Source organism: Miscanthus floridulus, chromosome 14 (genome assembly GCF_019320115.1).
Source record: "Miscanthus floridulus cultivar M001 chromosome 14, ASM1932011v1, whole genome shotgun sequence".
Classification (NCBI taxonomy): domain Eukaryota; kingdom Viridiplantae; phylum Streptophyta; class Magnoliopsida; order Poales; family Poaceae; genus Miscanthus; species Miscanthus floridulus.
The window spans coordinates 33,086,841-33,102,565 of NC_089593.1; the positions used below are offsets into that span (position 1 = coordinate 33,086,841).

Here is a 15,725-nt window from a genome sequence, read left to right on the forward strand (position 1 = left end):
GAAAAGATCGGAGACTTTTCCTGTGTGCCATTATAAAAGATCGCAATTCCCTGTGTGTCCCTAGAAAAATTCAGCGGTTTTTAGCGCCACTACTCCAACTTTTTCATGTCCTCCATGCCACTTCCGTCAATTTAGGCTCTAACGCCGTCAAACCGCAGGTGTGAAAAGACGAAAATGCCCTTAAGTTCAAATATGTTATTAATTTTTTTGAGCATCTTAACGACTTCAAATGAAAAAACTCAAAACTAGAAAGTTGTAGATCTCGTCGAGATCTATAATTTTCATATAAAATTTATTTTCATTTAATTCCGCAAAAAAATAATATGATTTTTCTAAGATATATTAATCATATCAAATTATATTTTTTTTGCGGAATTAAATGAAAATAATTTTTATATGAAAATTATAGATCTCGACGAGATCTACAACTTTCTAGTTTTGAGTTTTTTCATTTGAAATCGTTAAGATGCTCAAAAAAATTAATAACATATTTGAATTTAAGGGCATTTTCGTCTTTTCACACCTGCAGTTTAAAGGCGGTAGAGCCCAAACTGACGGAAGTGATATGGAGGACACAAAAAAGTTAGAGTAGTGGCGCTGAAGACCGCTGAATTTTTTTTAGAGGCACACAGAAAATTACGGTCTTTTATAATGACACGTAGGGAAAAGTCTCAAAAGATTGAGGAGGAAAAGCGGCGCCAAGATTTCCCCTTTTTAGAGGCCAGCGGCGGCAACTGACGACGACGCAGTGTGGGTCAAGTGGGCTGCATTTGTACACGATGGCCCAGGACCAGGACCAGGCCCTGCTCGGAGTGAAGCCCATTTCTGGTTGTGACGGGTGGGGGCGGCCTCGTCTTCTCCGACGAGCGAGCCCCAGCCACTAGCTAGCTACCAACCCGTGACCAACCAGAATAGAGGCAGCTCTCTTGGGGCGCGTTTGCGAGGGTGGCCGGACGGCCCGGCTGCACCCTCCAGCTGCAACTTCCCGTGTTTGCTGCCCTTCATCCCCAAGTGAGCCTGGCCCATCTGATGCAAAAAGTCTTCTCTCTCCTGGCTCTGGGGAAGCGAAGAAAATGGTCGTTTCTCCACGGCCGGGTTGGTGGCAGCGCTCCCGTGTACGACTGCTCACCTCATGTGGCTGTGGCTAGGTCGCCGTTCTTCCTCATCACCGATGCACGAACGCGTGGACGTCGTCTGCACAAGCCCCCCGTCCCGAGTCCCGACCATCCGTCCCCGGAGCTAGTCAGCTGGACCTTGTGGAGTCGGCGGCGATCGTGGCGGAGCTGGACCTGGTGAGCACCGCGGGCAGGTGCGAGGGCGAGACAGCCCCCGCAGTGCGGCCATCGTCAACTCCGGCAATGCCAGGCCGGCGCCGCGCCGCGTGGGGCCTGATGTGCCGCCGCCGGAGCCTCGTCCGTGTGAGGTCCACCACCATAGGGAGAGCGCCTCCATGGATCCGCTACGACCCGGGGAGATCTACCCGCCTGGTCTGGGAAGACACGGGGCCGCGTCGTCGCAAGTCGGGGAAGGACGAGGCCGCGCGCCGCCGGTCGGGGATGGAGCGGTGCGCCATCCTCAAGCTCATCGTGTCCGCCGAGGACGCCATGGGCAACGCCATGCGCGCCACCTCGCTCTCCCTCGCCGAGCCGCGCTGCGCTACGTCGTCAATCGCGGGGCTCGCCAATGGCGGGCAGCAGGTGGCGGCCTGCCGCGCGGTGCGCGCACGCGCGCGCGCTTGAGGTGCTCGCTTCCCGTGCCGCTTGTGGTGCTACCGCGGTCTGCGTCTTGGCACCGCGGCGGGAGGATGGCGAGGCATGCCTTCGTCGCGGCACCGAGACTGGAGGCGGAGCAAGTCGAGGTGGGACGACGTCGAGGTGGTGCTGAGGCCTGGCCGAGCGCGTGCGATGGCCTCGAGCTTGCCGGCGGCCATGGCCGCGGTAGAGCAGGCCAGGTGCTCGATGAAATGCCGATAAGGATGGAAAGTTGACGGTGTGGTGGTAAGCCCTACCAAAATGTTAGTGCAGAGTAGCCATATCTCCATTTGGGCTGGAAGCAAACACAATCTCGCTCGGGCCGGACTCATTTGGTACAAGAGCGCAAACATGAGCAGTTGCATCCACCAGGGCAGGCCAGCTCAGGCCTGGACAAGTTGGGCGGGCCAGGCCGGCTAGGTACAGGGTCGCAAACGCGCCCTTGGTGTGCTCACCTCACCTTAGCTTTGCTTCCTGCAAGATTTACCCCTCCCTCGGTGCCTTGATATCTCTTCTCTCCTCCGCATCCGCCTGTAAAGATAAGGCAGTCGAGCAAGGGATTTTGACCAAGAGTCAAGAGCGTGTCCGTCGGCTGCCATCCATGGCGGGGGAGGGCAAGAAGCTCTTCGCCGCGTCCGAGGTCGCCCTCCACGCCTCCAGGAAGGACTGCTGGGTCGTCATCGGCGGCAAGGCGAGTGAGAAGGAGATCTTCCTTGCTGTGCTTCTCTTGGTTCTGTAGGGGGAAAGAGAGATCTGACCTCTGATACGGTTTGGTCGGCTTCTGATTATTTTTACTGGCTCGTTGGTTTCAGGTGTATGATGTGACCAAGTTCTTGGAGGACCACCCTGGGGGAGAGGATGTGCTCCTCCATGCATCAGGTAGTAAGCTCAGCTTAAGCTCGCTGCCTTTGCTTTGATTTCATCTCGTCTGCTTCATTTTTGTTGCATGTTTAGCTGTTCAAAGAACCGTAATCCATGTACCAAACCATTTATTGGTCCAAATACCTCATTTGTAATTACGGTTTCAGAGTTCAGACTTACTGAAACAGCTTCGCGGTGCCTCTGGCTCCTGGCGCAGCTGTTTTCACCTGATAGACTTTGCAGGGCAAACTGAATGCAGTATTTGATCTGAGAATTCCATAACCGCTACATGAGAAATCAAGTGAAAAAAACACACCATGAATTTACACTTAGAAGGTAGCATTTGGGATTGTCCCAAAATGTGAAAGATACTGTCGAATTCCTAATTCACGTCCTGGTTGGTCTAAATGGACTTAACCTGTTTGGTCATTTTACCACCTCTACTAATAGAAATCTCTCCAAGCTGTCCATAATAGAATATATGTGGAACTCTTGAGTCTTAACATATTTTTTGTTCTCACTAGTACACCAATATTATCTTTCTATTGCCTTGTTAGAGCGATTGAAGAGTTTGTTGATTCAAAAGTCTAATTATGCAAAAACTGTTTGCCAAAATTCTGGAACTCTGGATGGTGATGTTCGAAATATGTTGTGGTCAAGAGAGACCAACACATGGAAATTAACATATTCTTTGCTTCTAGTGTTGCTTCCATGAAGGGCGGGCCTGGTGCAAGCGGTAGAGTCTTACCGCCTGTGACCGGAAGGTCCCGGGTTCGAGTCGTGGTCTCCTCGCATTGCACAGGCGAGGGTAAGGCTTGCCACTGACACCCTTCCCCATACCCCGCACAGAGCGGGAGCTCTCTGCACTAGGTACGCCCTTTTAGTGTTGCTTTCATCTAGGTCAACAAATTTTAGCCTTGGTAATTGCGCTTTGTCTTCCCAAATGAAACCAGATCGCTAATGCCACTATTATTGTTCCCTTTAGATTAAAAATGTTACCTGAATTTAAGTGAATAACCAAAACTGTAATGTTTACCATATTACATCGATTCAAACAAGATACTTCTACAAATATAATTTGCTAAGTTTGGTTTCCTCTGGCTGTAAATAAATGCTTGAAGCCTCTGGGGATGCCTCGGAAGCATTTGAAGAGGTGGGACACAGCACTTCAGCTGTCAGCATGATGGACAGCTACTTGATTGGAAGCATCAAGGGCTATGTTCGTCCGAGTGCATCGAAGGCCACAGATCCTTGGAGCGCTGATGTTCCACCAAATTCCAGGACAATGCAAAGGAACAAAGGCCCTCCTAATCCAAATACCTTCCTGGACTTTCTACTCCCACTGTTTGTGCTTGGCCTGGCATTTGCAGCTTGGTATTACCTAACCTTCATCTCCAAGAACCATTAAATCCAATGAGGCTGGGAAGTATTTCTCATTATTATATTGCTAGGGTTATATTAGAGAAAAAATTAAAAGAAGGCAAACCTTGTATTATGGTATTTTGTACTTGAAGGTTGCAGCTGGTTTCCTTGGAAGTCCTTTCTTACATGTAACAGGCATGTCAGCATGCAGATGTATGAATGAGACAATTTATCCTTATTTTTGCAATTTTTGCTTCAGATTCCTTTTCTTGTAAAAATTCTTATTTTTGTGGTAAAGATCCCAATGACTTGGTACAATTTGATTGTACATATCAACTCATGGGCATCACAAAGATGCACCGAGTGACTCTGTAGACAATCATGATATCATGTTTAGTACCGCTGAACATGGTATAGTCTGGTATTCTTCTGATAACCATTGTTGATGGATAGTAATATGGTAGCTCTTCCTGGTCTGAATATGAAGTCAGAGAAACCATGATATTTTAATTAAATGTAGTCTAGAATAACAAGCCTGTCAAACACTTTGACAAAATTGCTAATGGATCGATATGTATTATTGTACTGTTGCCAGTTGACCTTGACATAGTCATCTAAGCTTTCTTAGCTTATTTACTTGATAAATTGTTGGAGTTAACAATAATATGAGCTCATTGGCTATTTACATTGAGCTATTCACCTGTTCAGCTGGATCCCCAAAAACAAAAGATATTTCAAGGAATTCTTGCTCCCAAAATTTCCTAGTACCTTGTGTGTGTATTATCGATCAGTTCCACCAGTCTGTTCATGATTCATGACACATCAATTTTTTTAAACACCTCAAGGTAAACATGACCAGGTGTCCAGGTGCATGGATGGAGGTCGTAAATATTGTCATAATGCTATCCAGCTTATTAAGAAGCTATAAGAAAACAGAAATGAAATTTGTCAAAGGTTTCAACCAATATATAAATATTTGGCTGTGATGTACAATTTCCATTACAGCTATACCCTTACATCACCAAAAGTTGTCATAAATATTATTGCTTGAACAAGATGGATTGTACGCATGACCATGACATCAGTATAGAAGACAATTGAACTATCTCTTCGAGATGACTAAGTCCCAAGTTAAAACACATTCTATTTCCTTGTCATTTGCCGACCATTTCATACACGTTCTATTTCCTCGCCCCTGCAGGGTTCCTTCTTCATGATGACGCCTCAGCATCCCAGGGTTCCTTCCAGATGGCATGGCGGCCACGGGAACATCTTCATGATGCTTCAGCACCTAGGGCGGCAAATCGGCTTGATGAAGGCGATGACAACGGTGTGCCTCCAGCTCCTCCTCCTGCTGCTGCAGTTCCCCGGGCCATGGTGCTGACTGTGGTGCGGGCAAAGAGCGGCAACATGCGGCGGCGGCTGCCCATCATGGAGACACCGCCACCGCCGTTCATCAGGCACTAAGCACAGCGATGCCATGGGTGCATGGGGACTCAGCCGGGATCGGAGCTGCATGCCATGGTGGTAATAAGTAGTCACGAGTTTTCGACATGTTGAGTGTTGTTGGAGGTTGTTGTACAGTTGGCTGGTAAAGCGAGGTGATTATGATTATTTACATGGCATCATCTAACGTTAATACACGGTCATATTGCTGTTAGTGATTAATTTTTATGAGGTCTTTTTCCTTTGTTAATTTTAATTTTCCCCATGGGGAAGCATAAGCTCCCACGAGATAGGTTGGGGGACCTTGGGGGGCACAGGGCAGTATGTATGTATTACACTGCAGGGATCAATTATAAACTCGTTGGTTTTATGGATGACGTTTTTTTCACTACAGATGGATATGCATGTGATGTATTCCTCCAAAAATTCATTGTTAAACTCCAATTAGTTAATTAAAAAGATACCAAAAAGAAAGAAAGAAAAAAAATCAATTCTCGGTTCCTTATACGAACTGCCTGTGGACATAGGGGTACGGTGTCTCTAGAGATGTCTACATAGAAAAACGCTTTTCAAGATGTGGTTGATTAAGCTCGCCGGATCATCTGTGCAAATGCGGTCTTATTGAAGGTGCGGTCAGATGGATGGATGGCCATGGACGATATGTCCGTCAGTGGGCGTTCCGACTGCTCATCTTCGTTCGGTGGTCTTATTGTATGGGAATCTAGCTCCTCACGATGGGATCTTCTTCATCTCTAGCTAGAGGCTTATACACCGATCTGGAGGCTGGGGTTAGGTTGGCATCAACTCATGAAGTCTCCATGCATGTGGTTATTATATATCTTCCCTCGCGACAGGCCGGGTGACGTGTCCAAAGAAGGTTTGGATGCATGCTGTAGAGTTTGTGGCCAATTGCTCCTCGTGTGGGCTTGGTATCAACAAACACGGAATGTTGCTTGCCTTTGAGGTCAGGACTCATGAATCTAATTAATGCAATCAAATGGCACCCGGTCCTCCCAAAACTAAGCATGGTGTTGGGATCGGCTGGCACCAATAATTTTTCTTCCATGAAGCAAAATCCTCTGCTTCAGTTACTGATGTGGGATGCAAACATATATTCTTGTTTATCGAAAGCCCTAGTAGTATTACATATATGACAAGTGCACGTCTGCATGCACACGGCATAAAACAGACCAAAGTAAGTACATGTGCCGAGTTAATAGGCAAGACACCGTGGCTTATATATATATATATATATGCCATGCTCGTTTCTCTTATAATTCGTACTTTTCAGCTTGTTTTTTCAGCGACTTTAAAGAAGTTTTTCTTCTGTGACCTCGGAAGTGAAATCATAGCTGTTGATGCCATGGTAAATCCCATCATCAAACTTGTTGACAACTTTCTGTCCATCGGTTAAAATATCCTCCTGGTAGTATGAGAAGGGGACAGAGCACGAGCCTTGCTTTCCCATCATGCTTAGTGTTACCTTGGTGTATGCAGGCGCAGGGATCTCATATTCAACCGAGTGCTCCTCCGTGTGAGATATGGATTCTCCCCAGCTGTATGCTTCAGTAAACTCATGTTCGATTTTGACCGATGAGCTTGAAACTTGTGGGACTCCAGCTTGAATGGTGGTTGCGACGCCTAGCTTCAACGAGACACTTGAATCCCACGTTCTTCTCTTGGTCACACCGTACTTCAGGGTTAGCTTAGCCACACTGGTCGTAGCAGTTCTGTTAATAGCAGTTTCGGTAGCCATAGTCTGTACCTTCTGGTTATAGACTTTAGCATCCATTACGTTGTAAGGGCATGTTGGATGCTGCCCTGGAGAGTAGCTGTCCGGACTGGACGCTGCCTGTGATGTGCCTGTACCTTATTTGGTTGCAACCCTGAACTTCGATTCTGTTGCCTAGCCTGGTGGTAATTAGCGTTGGTTGCCTGGCTCCGGCACATGTTTCTGGACGCCTGGCCACAGGCAACCGTATTTGTCTGGCATTAATGGAGGTGATTAGCACCATTCGGTCTTTCTTTTTCTTTCTTTTTTCTTTTCAAAATAACAGACAACGTTGTGACAACATAAATCAATTATCTGATTCAAATATGTACAATTCTCTATGAATAGTTATAGCAATATATAAGACTAATACGCAATATATCTTAATTAGTGTTTCCAGACACATGTCTCCAACCAAACACATATCCTTTAAAGTTGTCTCGCCAAGCAAAAACCATCGAATTTTCAGGCAACTCTCAAACACCACTTTTTACCAGGCAAGTTGTCCAGGTCTCCAACCAAGCAAGCCCTAAATCCTCCGAGAAAGGACTGTTTCTTCAATCCGTAGGTGTGCCCACTTATTAATGCTTGGAACAGAGGCGTTGAGACAACTCACTTTGTGTTCAGTAGTCAACCTTGTGCAGTAGTAGCTGTTGCCGAGGTTCTGAAGCGCAAAAATGTCACCAAACTTGACTACCCGGAACACGGTGTCAGGGTTGCTGCTGATGGTGTCATCAGAGTCCGCCCAGATCCAGTTTGGGCTACGCCTCCAGAACTTGCCGAAATGGCCAGACTTTATGCGGATGGTACCATTGGTGTTGGTATGAATGGTATGCCTTATGGTTGGATCACCCATATCATTCGATGAGAATTGCAAAGAGTTGTAGCCCTGAATGATCCGTGCACTGAGGTACAAGCCATTGTCACCCTTGAAACAAACATGCTTAGGCAACTCCATTCGTTGTTGATCCATGTCGATGATGACACGGAACTTGTGTTCTTCTCGATCTTATGGTTTAATTGATCTATATATGTATGTTTCCCAGAAACAAACAGGCAGGCAATGAAGAAACTTATGAGCCTGGCTGGGATGCTGCAAGCTAGCTGTCATAGAACAATTGTAACGTCAATTTCTGTTCAAAAATGTCCAGACCATATTCTTATAAAATAACAATAATTATGAAATTCAAAACAGTGTGTGCGTGCACGTGCGTACGTGCATGTGTGAAAATTGTAGGAATACTGCTCAGCTAAGATTGTATTCCAAGTCCAAATGGGCATGTACGTATACACAGGTGTACGTACTATGAAAAGAATTAGTTCATCATTTGTTATTTATATTGTTTTTATATTTTGTGGACACAGAAAATTAGTACCATAATATAGTTGAATCTATTAATATACATAGGCCCAAATGCTAAATTTATCTGCATATACATATGACAAATTAGCACCAGAATACAGTTCCATCTACTTTTTTTGAAAACATTTGTTACTTATATTGGTATTAACATTTTTTTTTAAAAAATATATAATGACATGTGAATTACACTTACATGTTGAGGACAAAACTAACCATCTTTGGCCTTTTGTCATAGTATGTTGCTAGAATTAAATGTCATAAATGAGAATAATGCCAATTAAATCATGAAGTCCATTTGTAAATATGAAGAGTTTGCTACATCCAACATAAATATGCACATCATGATATCTACATATGATTATATGACAATATGTTGTTATTGTTATTGTTAATGCATCTGCTACTGCATGAACTTTTGGCTTCATAAAAAAAGTAGCAAGATGTAATTCATAAGCAGAATAAATGACACGCAGAAATTATGTGTCTAACAAAAAAATGTTTTCAAGTTGCACTATCAAATACTCATTGCAAAGAATCATGTCGTTTTGCGTAAATGCTAGATATCTATGTTTGGCTTACAGTTTTGATCATGATCAGTTGCTTTATGGATTGTCTCATGTGTGTTCATTAGTTACTTGGTAATAAATTTGTTGCCACAAACATAGTCAATGTTGTAAGTCCCGACAAAGTGTTTACTTATTGATATTACTAATAAAAAGTCTAGCCATTGTTCTTTCTTAGATACCTTCTTTAAGTTCGCTCTAGTAGTATTGTAAACCATAATGTGCAAAGAAAATGAATGTATTTTCATACTTCAATAAAATATCTTGTCTTCATGAGGACCCATTTGGATGTTGCATTCTTTAAAAGCTACAATATCTTGAAACCATACGTTTTGCGATCATAAATTTGGTATGTAGATAAATATACTACTTACACAAACAGAGCATGTATATGTTATCAGTCTACAGTAACATTGTGTGGTAGTACCACCATCATATAAGTATGTAATATTGATACAATACACAAGGAGAACATATAATAAATGATAGAACCAACATGCCTAATACTCCAACAAGTAAAGCTATATTATCTAGGAATTAAATCGATTGTAAAATAAGAAGGTGTGTTAAAATATTGAGAGCATATCCATTAAGAATCAGTAAAGGATAGAAAATGGTCAAAATTACTCATCAAGTAAGGCTTATATGGAAAACTCCTAATACTAAATTTTGGTTTGTGGGACCCCATTGGTTTGCAAATACATCGGATCACTTTTTATCTCTACGTTCTAATATAAACCGGTTTTGTAGAAGTGGACTCTTAAGGAAGGTGGTTGCGTTGATGAACGTGATTCTACTAACTTAGCTTGACACGTGTACGTCCAGTGTGGATAGGAATTATCAGGCCTCCTACCCCTTTGAGGCCAGCCCTAGCACTCCATGCTGGATGGGAGTCTCAACCTCTACGTCGGCACTCAACATCCAAATAACCTCTCTTAGTGGTTTTAATTCGCATAATGTCAGAAAAGCTTGCAAAAGTAGCTATTGCCTCCTCTGACTAAAACTTGAAGACACCACTAGAACATATATTGTAGCAGAATCTATTGAGATCTTGCATCAAGCGTTCTCAAGAGACGAGAGAGCTTCCCCAACGCTGCTTTTTTACTACTAACCCCAGGTGTCATGTAGGATCGGATGAAAAAAGTAGGTGCCCTACACTTGTCATAGTAGCTTGCAGAAGCTACATATGCTTAGCGAGAGAGAAGGTGGTCCATGCTAAAAAGGAAGGAGGGAGAAAATAAAGGTGAGGTATGATCACTACTACAGATTGATATTTCACTGTCGTCACTTTCACTACCATAGCGATATAAGCGACGGTGTCACTCTTCCACCACCGGTTGGACCGATAGGGAGGCCTCATAGGGGAAAAACGGCCATTGAAACTTCTACCACCCACATGTTAACAATACATGCGGCAGTGGTATTTTCTCCGTCGCATGAAAAGCTGAGCCGACTGGGATAGGCGTTATGGCCGCCGGCCCTACATAACCGTTTGGTGTACCGGCGGTAGTAAATTCAGCATGAGTTGTTTTCCCATTTCCCAACTACCCACAACACAGTTGCATCAACGTTACTTTCACTTCTCCATCTTCAAGGTTGGCGCATTGTTCCTCCCTCCTAATTTATATGAACCATTGCACGCCTCATGCCGCATCGCCGCCACCTCCCGCACAGCCGGCGCATTGTTCCTCTCGCAATTTTTGTGAACCATTGCACACCTCGCGCCGCGCCGCCGCCAGATCCAAAGGCAAGGGTATGCTTTCGCACTTCACTAATATATCTTTGTCAGATTATTTTCCTCTTTAGATCTCATTAGTAAGGAACAGATCTTTGTCACAAGCTCTTTGAAATGGAGGCGTCCCCCAACCAGAGGAACACAGTGGCCAGCCTCATAGACGATCTTCTTCTCGACATTCCCCGCCACCCCCGGCTCGCTCCTTGTGCTCCTGCAAATTTGTCTATCACTCCTAGAAGTGCCTCATTTTTTATAACCATCAGGTGCTGGCCCATACTGTGGCCGGCTTCTTCTACGACACCGAGAACGGCAAGCGAAACTTCACCAGCGTCACCGGTAAACGTCCCCCGACTTGTCCTTGCCCTTCCTCAAGGACAATGTAGTTGTCTCAAATTGTTGCAACGGCCTCATCCTATGCTGGTGCCGTGGGGCTGCTGGATGCCGCTATGTTGTCTGCAATCTAATGAGCCAGAAGTTTAATATATTGTTGTCTAGCACCCATGATGTTGTCCATTCTGTTGGTTTGGCTCGCTTGGGGTTCGATCCGACAGCCTCCTCGTACTTCCATGTGATTGAATATATGGATGTCGATGGTTTGTGCGTAGGTGTGGAGATCTACTCATTTGAACTGCAGCATGGATCTATAAGGAATCTGAATGGGACGAGGAGATTGATGTGACATTTTTAATATCACTAAGTGTGTTTCTCAACGGTTGTCTGCATATTATGGGGGACTCTGGGGGTACTCTAAAATACTTGTTGTGGATATGGAGGGAAATACATGGAGGAAAATTGATAGGCCTAGTGGTCTTCAACACTCCATGCGTCAAGCTCAGGGTCACTTATGTGTATGTATTGTTAGTGGTCCCAATGATTCCAAGCTTTCAATCTGGATCCCTGAGGACTATGGTACTAATAATTGTATAATGAAGCATACGGTCAGCACACGAATCCTGTTTGAAAGGATTAATATTAAATTTGATTTCATGGATTGTGTTGATGACTACACAGTGATTGCAATTCACCCTAGAATGGAATTTGATTTTCTTTGCTGGGGAGAATAGAATAATCATCGCATATGACATGGGACGCATAAAAGTTCATGTCATCCCTGCCCGAGTCTTTCGTATGCTATTTGTAGCATTAAAAAAGAGTTCATATGTAGATCATACTATCTTCCTTATGTTCCCTTGTTCTTGGATTCATTAGCAGAGCAGTAAATAAAGCTACATTTGATGTATCTCTCTGTCATGCATTTTAAATGGACCAATGTTGTTTGCTTGTCTATGGACAATGATGGATGTTATCATTATTTGAGCTAAACTAGTGTGCCATCTTTATTTTATTTGCAAACTGAATTATTTATTTGGTGCACACATGCGTTACAGTGGTGTTAGAATAACATTTCAACACCAATGGCTCATCTGCTTGGCTTTTAATAGAGGGACGTGGTCACGTGTACTGTCTTCTGCTTGGTTTTTAATTTAATTCCTCACAAAAAAATGTAACACAAGACTTGATCGAATGAAGTCTGTTATTCGATGAATCTAGAATTAGACATCAATTCTCGGTGGTGTGACAGCTCCCATCGTCGTTTCATACGGTGATTCAGCGTTAGTAGCGCGAAGTGTACTGTAGTAGAACACTTATATTGAATTACAGAGTAGTTTCCTATTCACTCTCGCAACTGAAAATCAAAACTTAATTAATTCACTCTCGCATGTAAAGAGTGAATTAGTTTCCTATTCCAATTGTCTTTTCGAACAAAATAATTTCACGGCGAAGCCTACATTCCTTGCAACAAAACAGAGTCATTTCTTCCCATCCTTTTGGAACACTGCAGTCGCCGCCTGCGCACGGAAGATCGCTGCGTACCTGTGCCAGCGGCAAAGGCGACCATTTGTTGCGCCACCACGTCATTTCGTGGATCACTTTTCGGCCACCTCGTGGCACAGCCGACACCCCCTTGTTGCTTAGCCTTCTACTCGTTGGTCCGCCACCGCCGCCCGCGATTCTTCCTCGCCCTTGACCCATCTTAGGTACTGCCTCGTAGTGTTGTCATCAGCGGCATCGCCATTGTGCCTATAGAGAAATATGGAGACCAGATAGGCCACCACATTATGGCCGCCATCGGCGGCGCGGGTGAGATAGTTGAGGCATGGTCGGGGGCTGTGGTTTTCTGCGAATACGGTTTGTATCCTAGTGAGCAAGCAAGCCTCTGGTTGTCGACTTGGGTCAGCCTAGCAAGGAGGGCGAAGTAGTTGACGAGGTCGTTCGACGACCTCGCCTCATGTCTACATCGATCCACTGCCACGTGCCGACTAACAGCGTGGTCACCACAGATGCCGTGCATGGACGAGCATATCGCCCGTAGGCTGCAGAGGTCATCCATAGGCTGCTCCGAGGTTGCAGCGAGGTGGCCGGTGATCTCAATTTGCACCTCGACAGGGAGCGCCGTCAGCGACGTGGGGTGCCGCCTCGCCGCCAAGATTGCCGGTGTGGATGGAGGTACAACGTGTGGATAGCGGCGAGTCAGAGGGCTAGAGAGGCACAGCAGCGTGACATATGTTGATTGAGGAGGAGTTTTTTTTGTGGAATTTGATTGATTGAGGAGTTATTGTGACGAACATCATCCGGCCACGTAGTGTAGTGTGCCACTTGATCTTGGACGTTGGACGCGATCTTGATGGCGTAGCCCACAACATCGTAGTTGGGTATGGCGAGTTCTTACATGTCAATCGCACTCCTAATTGATGGCCATTGTAGCGGTTGTGTTTCCAATATTTTTGAACGCTTTGGATACGCTGCCAGGCCAAGAGACGTGAAATACACGCCTTGGGAACTCGACGCTACCAAGCGAATGGACGCATTGGGTACACAGTGAGGCGAATCGATGGGAAATATGCTCCTAGGGAAGTGGACATTGCCATGCGAATCATCGCCATTGCTTCGTATAAGAAGGGGGTGCGGTGTGTTGCTTTCTTCACTCTGAACTTGCAAAATTTTGCAGTTGATCTTTCTCTTTCTTTCTTCAAATTTCTCCGCAAGCATGGCAGGCCACAGTGACTCCAAGATCGAAAACTCATATTTAGACAAGGCTGAATTCGAAGAGAAGGAGAGCGAGATCCTACTCGACATCTCTAATGGAGGTGTCATGTTTTGTGGTCATGGCGAGGGCACCTTTGTGTGTTCTTTTTGCCGCGGCAAGAAAGTGCCATCATGGAGTCTTCATGAGTTGCTGCAGCATGCGAATGGGAAGTCTCGCAGAGGTGAGGGGATCTCTAAGCCAGAGCATAGTGCTTTGGCCAAGTAAATCCTAGAGCAACGACGCCATGGCTTGCGACCGTGAGCTTGGTGGAGTTGGGGACTGCGGTGGCAATTAGGCCATGAAGGCTCGCAGGAACAAGCACCACACGACCAATAGGGCCGACAAGCAAGCGCGCAAAGAGAAGGTACTGAAGAAATAATAACTCTGTGTGATGATGTTTTTTATGATCAACCTTCTTTTAAATTTTTAAGTTACTACGTAGTTCCTGTCACCAATTGAAACTAACTATATTTTAATTAACACAGCGGTACCAAGCGCCGCATGGGAAAGGGCCCCTACTACAAGCCTGGCAGAAGGCCTGATGGAGGGTCATTCGCATCCCGTTGAAGCTAGTCTTGTAGTAGGATTTTTATTTTATGTACTGAATTTTTAGCATAGAATTCGTATGTTTTATTTACATGAAATATGAAATGTTCTTATGTATTTTTCGGGATATTCCTTATCTTTGCTATGATGTTTATTTTGTGTGATTGGGAAGTCGTCTTCTATGACCGGTAGTGTGATGGTAGCCCCCGAGCACCTTAGATTTCATGACCGTATGTCACATCCGTCGTTAGGTGATATTCGTAACACGCAACCACCACCGCTGGTAGCCTTCACCACCTCTTCCAGACAGTCAGGATGGCACCGCTATCGTTAATTTCCAAGACCGCCCAAGTCTCCCGCGCATATTTACGAAGTTTCTGTCAAATTTGCATTCCCGTGCCTCCTACTTTAGCTTACAAAGACCGCTTCCCCATCCTATCTGCCTCCTCCTCAGTTCTACTATTCCCCATCACCGCCACTCACCGCTAACAATCTAGTGCTCCACGCCGTGGCGCCAATACGCCTCACCGGCCCACATAGATCCACTAGTGACCAAGGTGGCACTCACCGTCGTGCCCGCTTGAGCTCACTGCTACAAGATTCAAACGCAAGGGTAATGCTTTTGCACTTCCCTTATCCATGTTTCTTGGATTTTTATTCTCCTCTTCACTCATGTAAGTAGAAAGCAAGCTTTCATTAGATTAGTGTGTGGCTGCCACTACAGCAGATCCTTGTCAAGATAGAGGAGGTCCTCAACAAGATGAAGGGAGTGGGCATCCTCACAGACCATGTCTTAGTCCTCATCCTCTGCCGCCTCACCGCCCGCTCCTTGTGTAGCTACAAGTGTGTCTGCCGCTCCTAGAACCACCTCATCTCGGACGCTGAGTACCGAAAGGAGCTACCCCAGATTGTTGTTGGATTCTTCTATCGCACCTACAAAGGCAAACGCCGCTTCACCAGTGTCACCGGTGAACACCCCTCCTTGTCCTTCTTGCCCTTCCCCATTCACGATGTCGTTGTCTTAGATTGTTGCAGCGGCCGCATCCTTTGCTGGTGTTTTGGGTGTCGCTATGTTGTCTGCAATCCGGTGACTAACAAATGGTTGCTACTGTCGGATAACCTCCGTTCTTGTGGCGAGGCTCGCTTGAGATTCGATTCCAACAGTCTCCTCGTACTTCCATGTGTTTGAATATGGGAAAGATGAGGGAGGGTGAGTCCGTAGGTGTGAGCATCTACTCA

At 45.3% G+C, this 15,725-nt stretch overlaps 1 protein-coding gene and 1 long non-coding RNA gene across 3 annotated transcripts in view; one reads left to right on the plus strand and one right to left on the minus strand.

Moving 5' to 3' along the window:
• The first annotated feature begins 2,192 nt into the window (after window positions 1-2,192).
• LOC136504757 (cytochrome b5-like) lies at window positions 2,193-5,783 on the plus strand. Of its 2 annotated transcripts, none has more exons than XM_066499746.1 (3): window positions 2,193-2,442; window positions 2,564-2,630; window positions 5,176-5,783. In XM_066499746.1, the coding sequence occupies exons 1-3, from the start codon at window positions 2,353-2,355 to the stop codon at window positions 5,439-5,441; spliced, it is 423 nt and encodes a 140-aa protein (XP_066355843.1). In that variant the 5' UTR covers window positions 2,193-2,352; the 3' UTR covers window positions 5,442-5,783. The 2 variants fall into 2 exon arrangements, with proteins under 2 accessions (XP_066355843.1, XP_066355842.1); XM_066499745.1 differs by lacking the exon at window positions 5,176-5,783 and adding an exon at window positions 3,734-4,310.
• Window positions 5,784-7,727: 1,944 nt separating this feature from the next.
• The window catches only part of LOC136505920 (uncharacterized), a 36,550-nt gene continuing 28,552 nt past the window's right edge, over window positions 7,728-15,725 (minus strand). Inside the window, exons 2-3 of the long non-coding RNA XR_010771348.1 lie at window positions 8,748-8,869; window positions 7,728-8,295 (exon numbers count right to left, since the gene is read on the minus strand). This is a non-coding gene — a long non-coding RNA (uncharacterized lncRNA). The remainder of the gene's footprint in view (window positions 8,296-8,747; window positions 8,870-15,725) is intronic.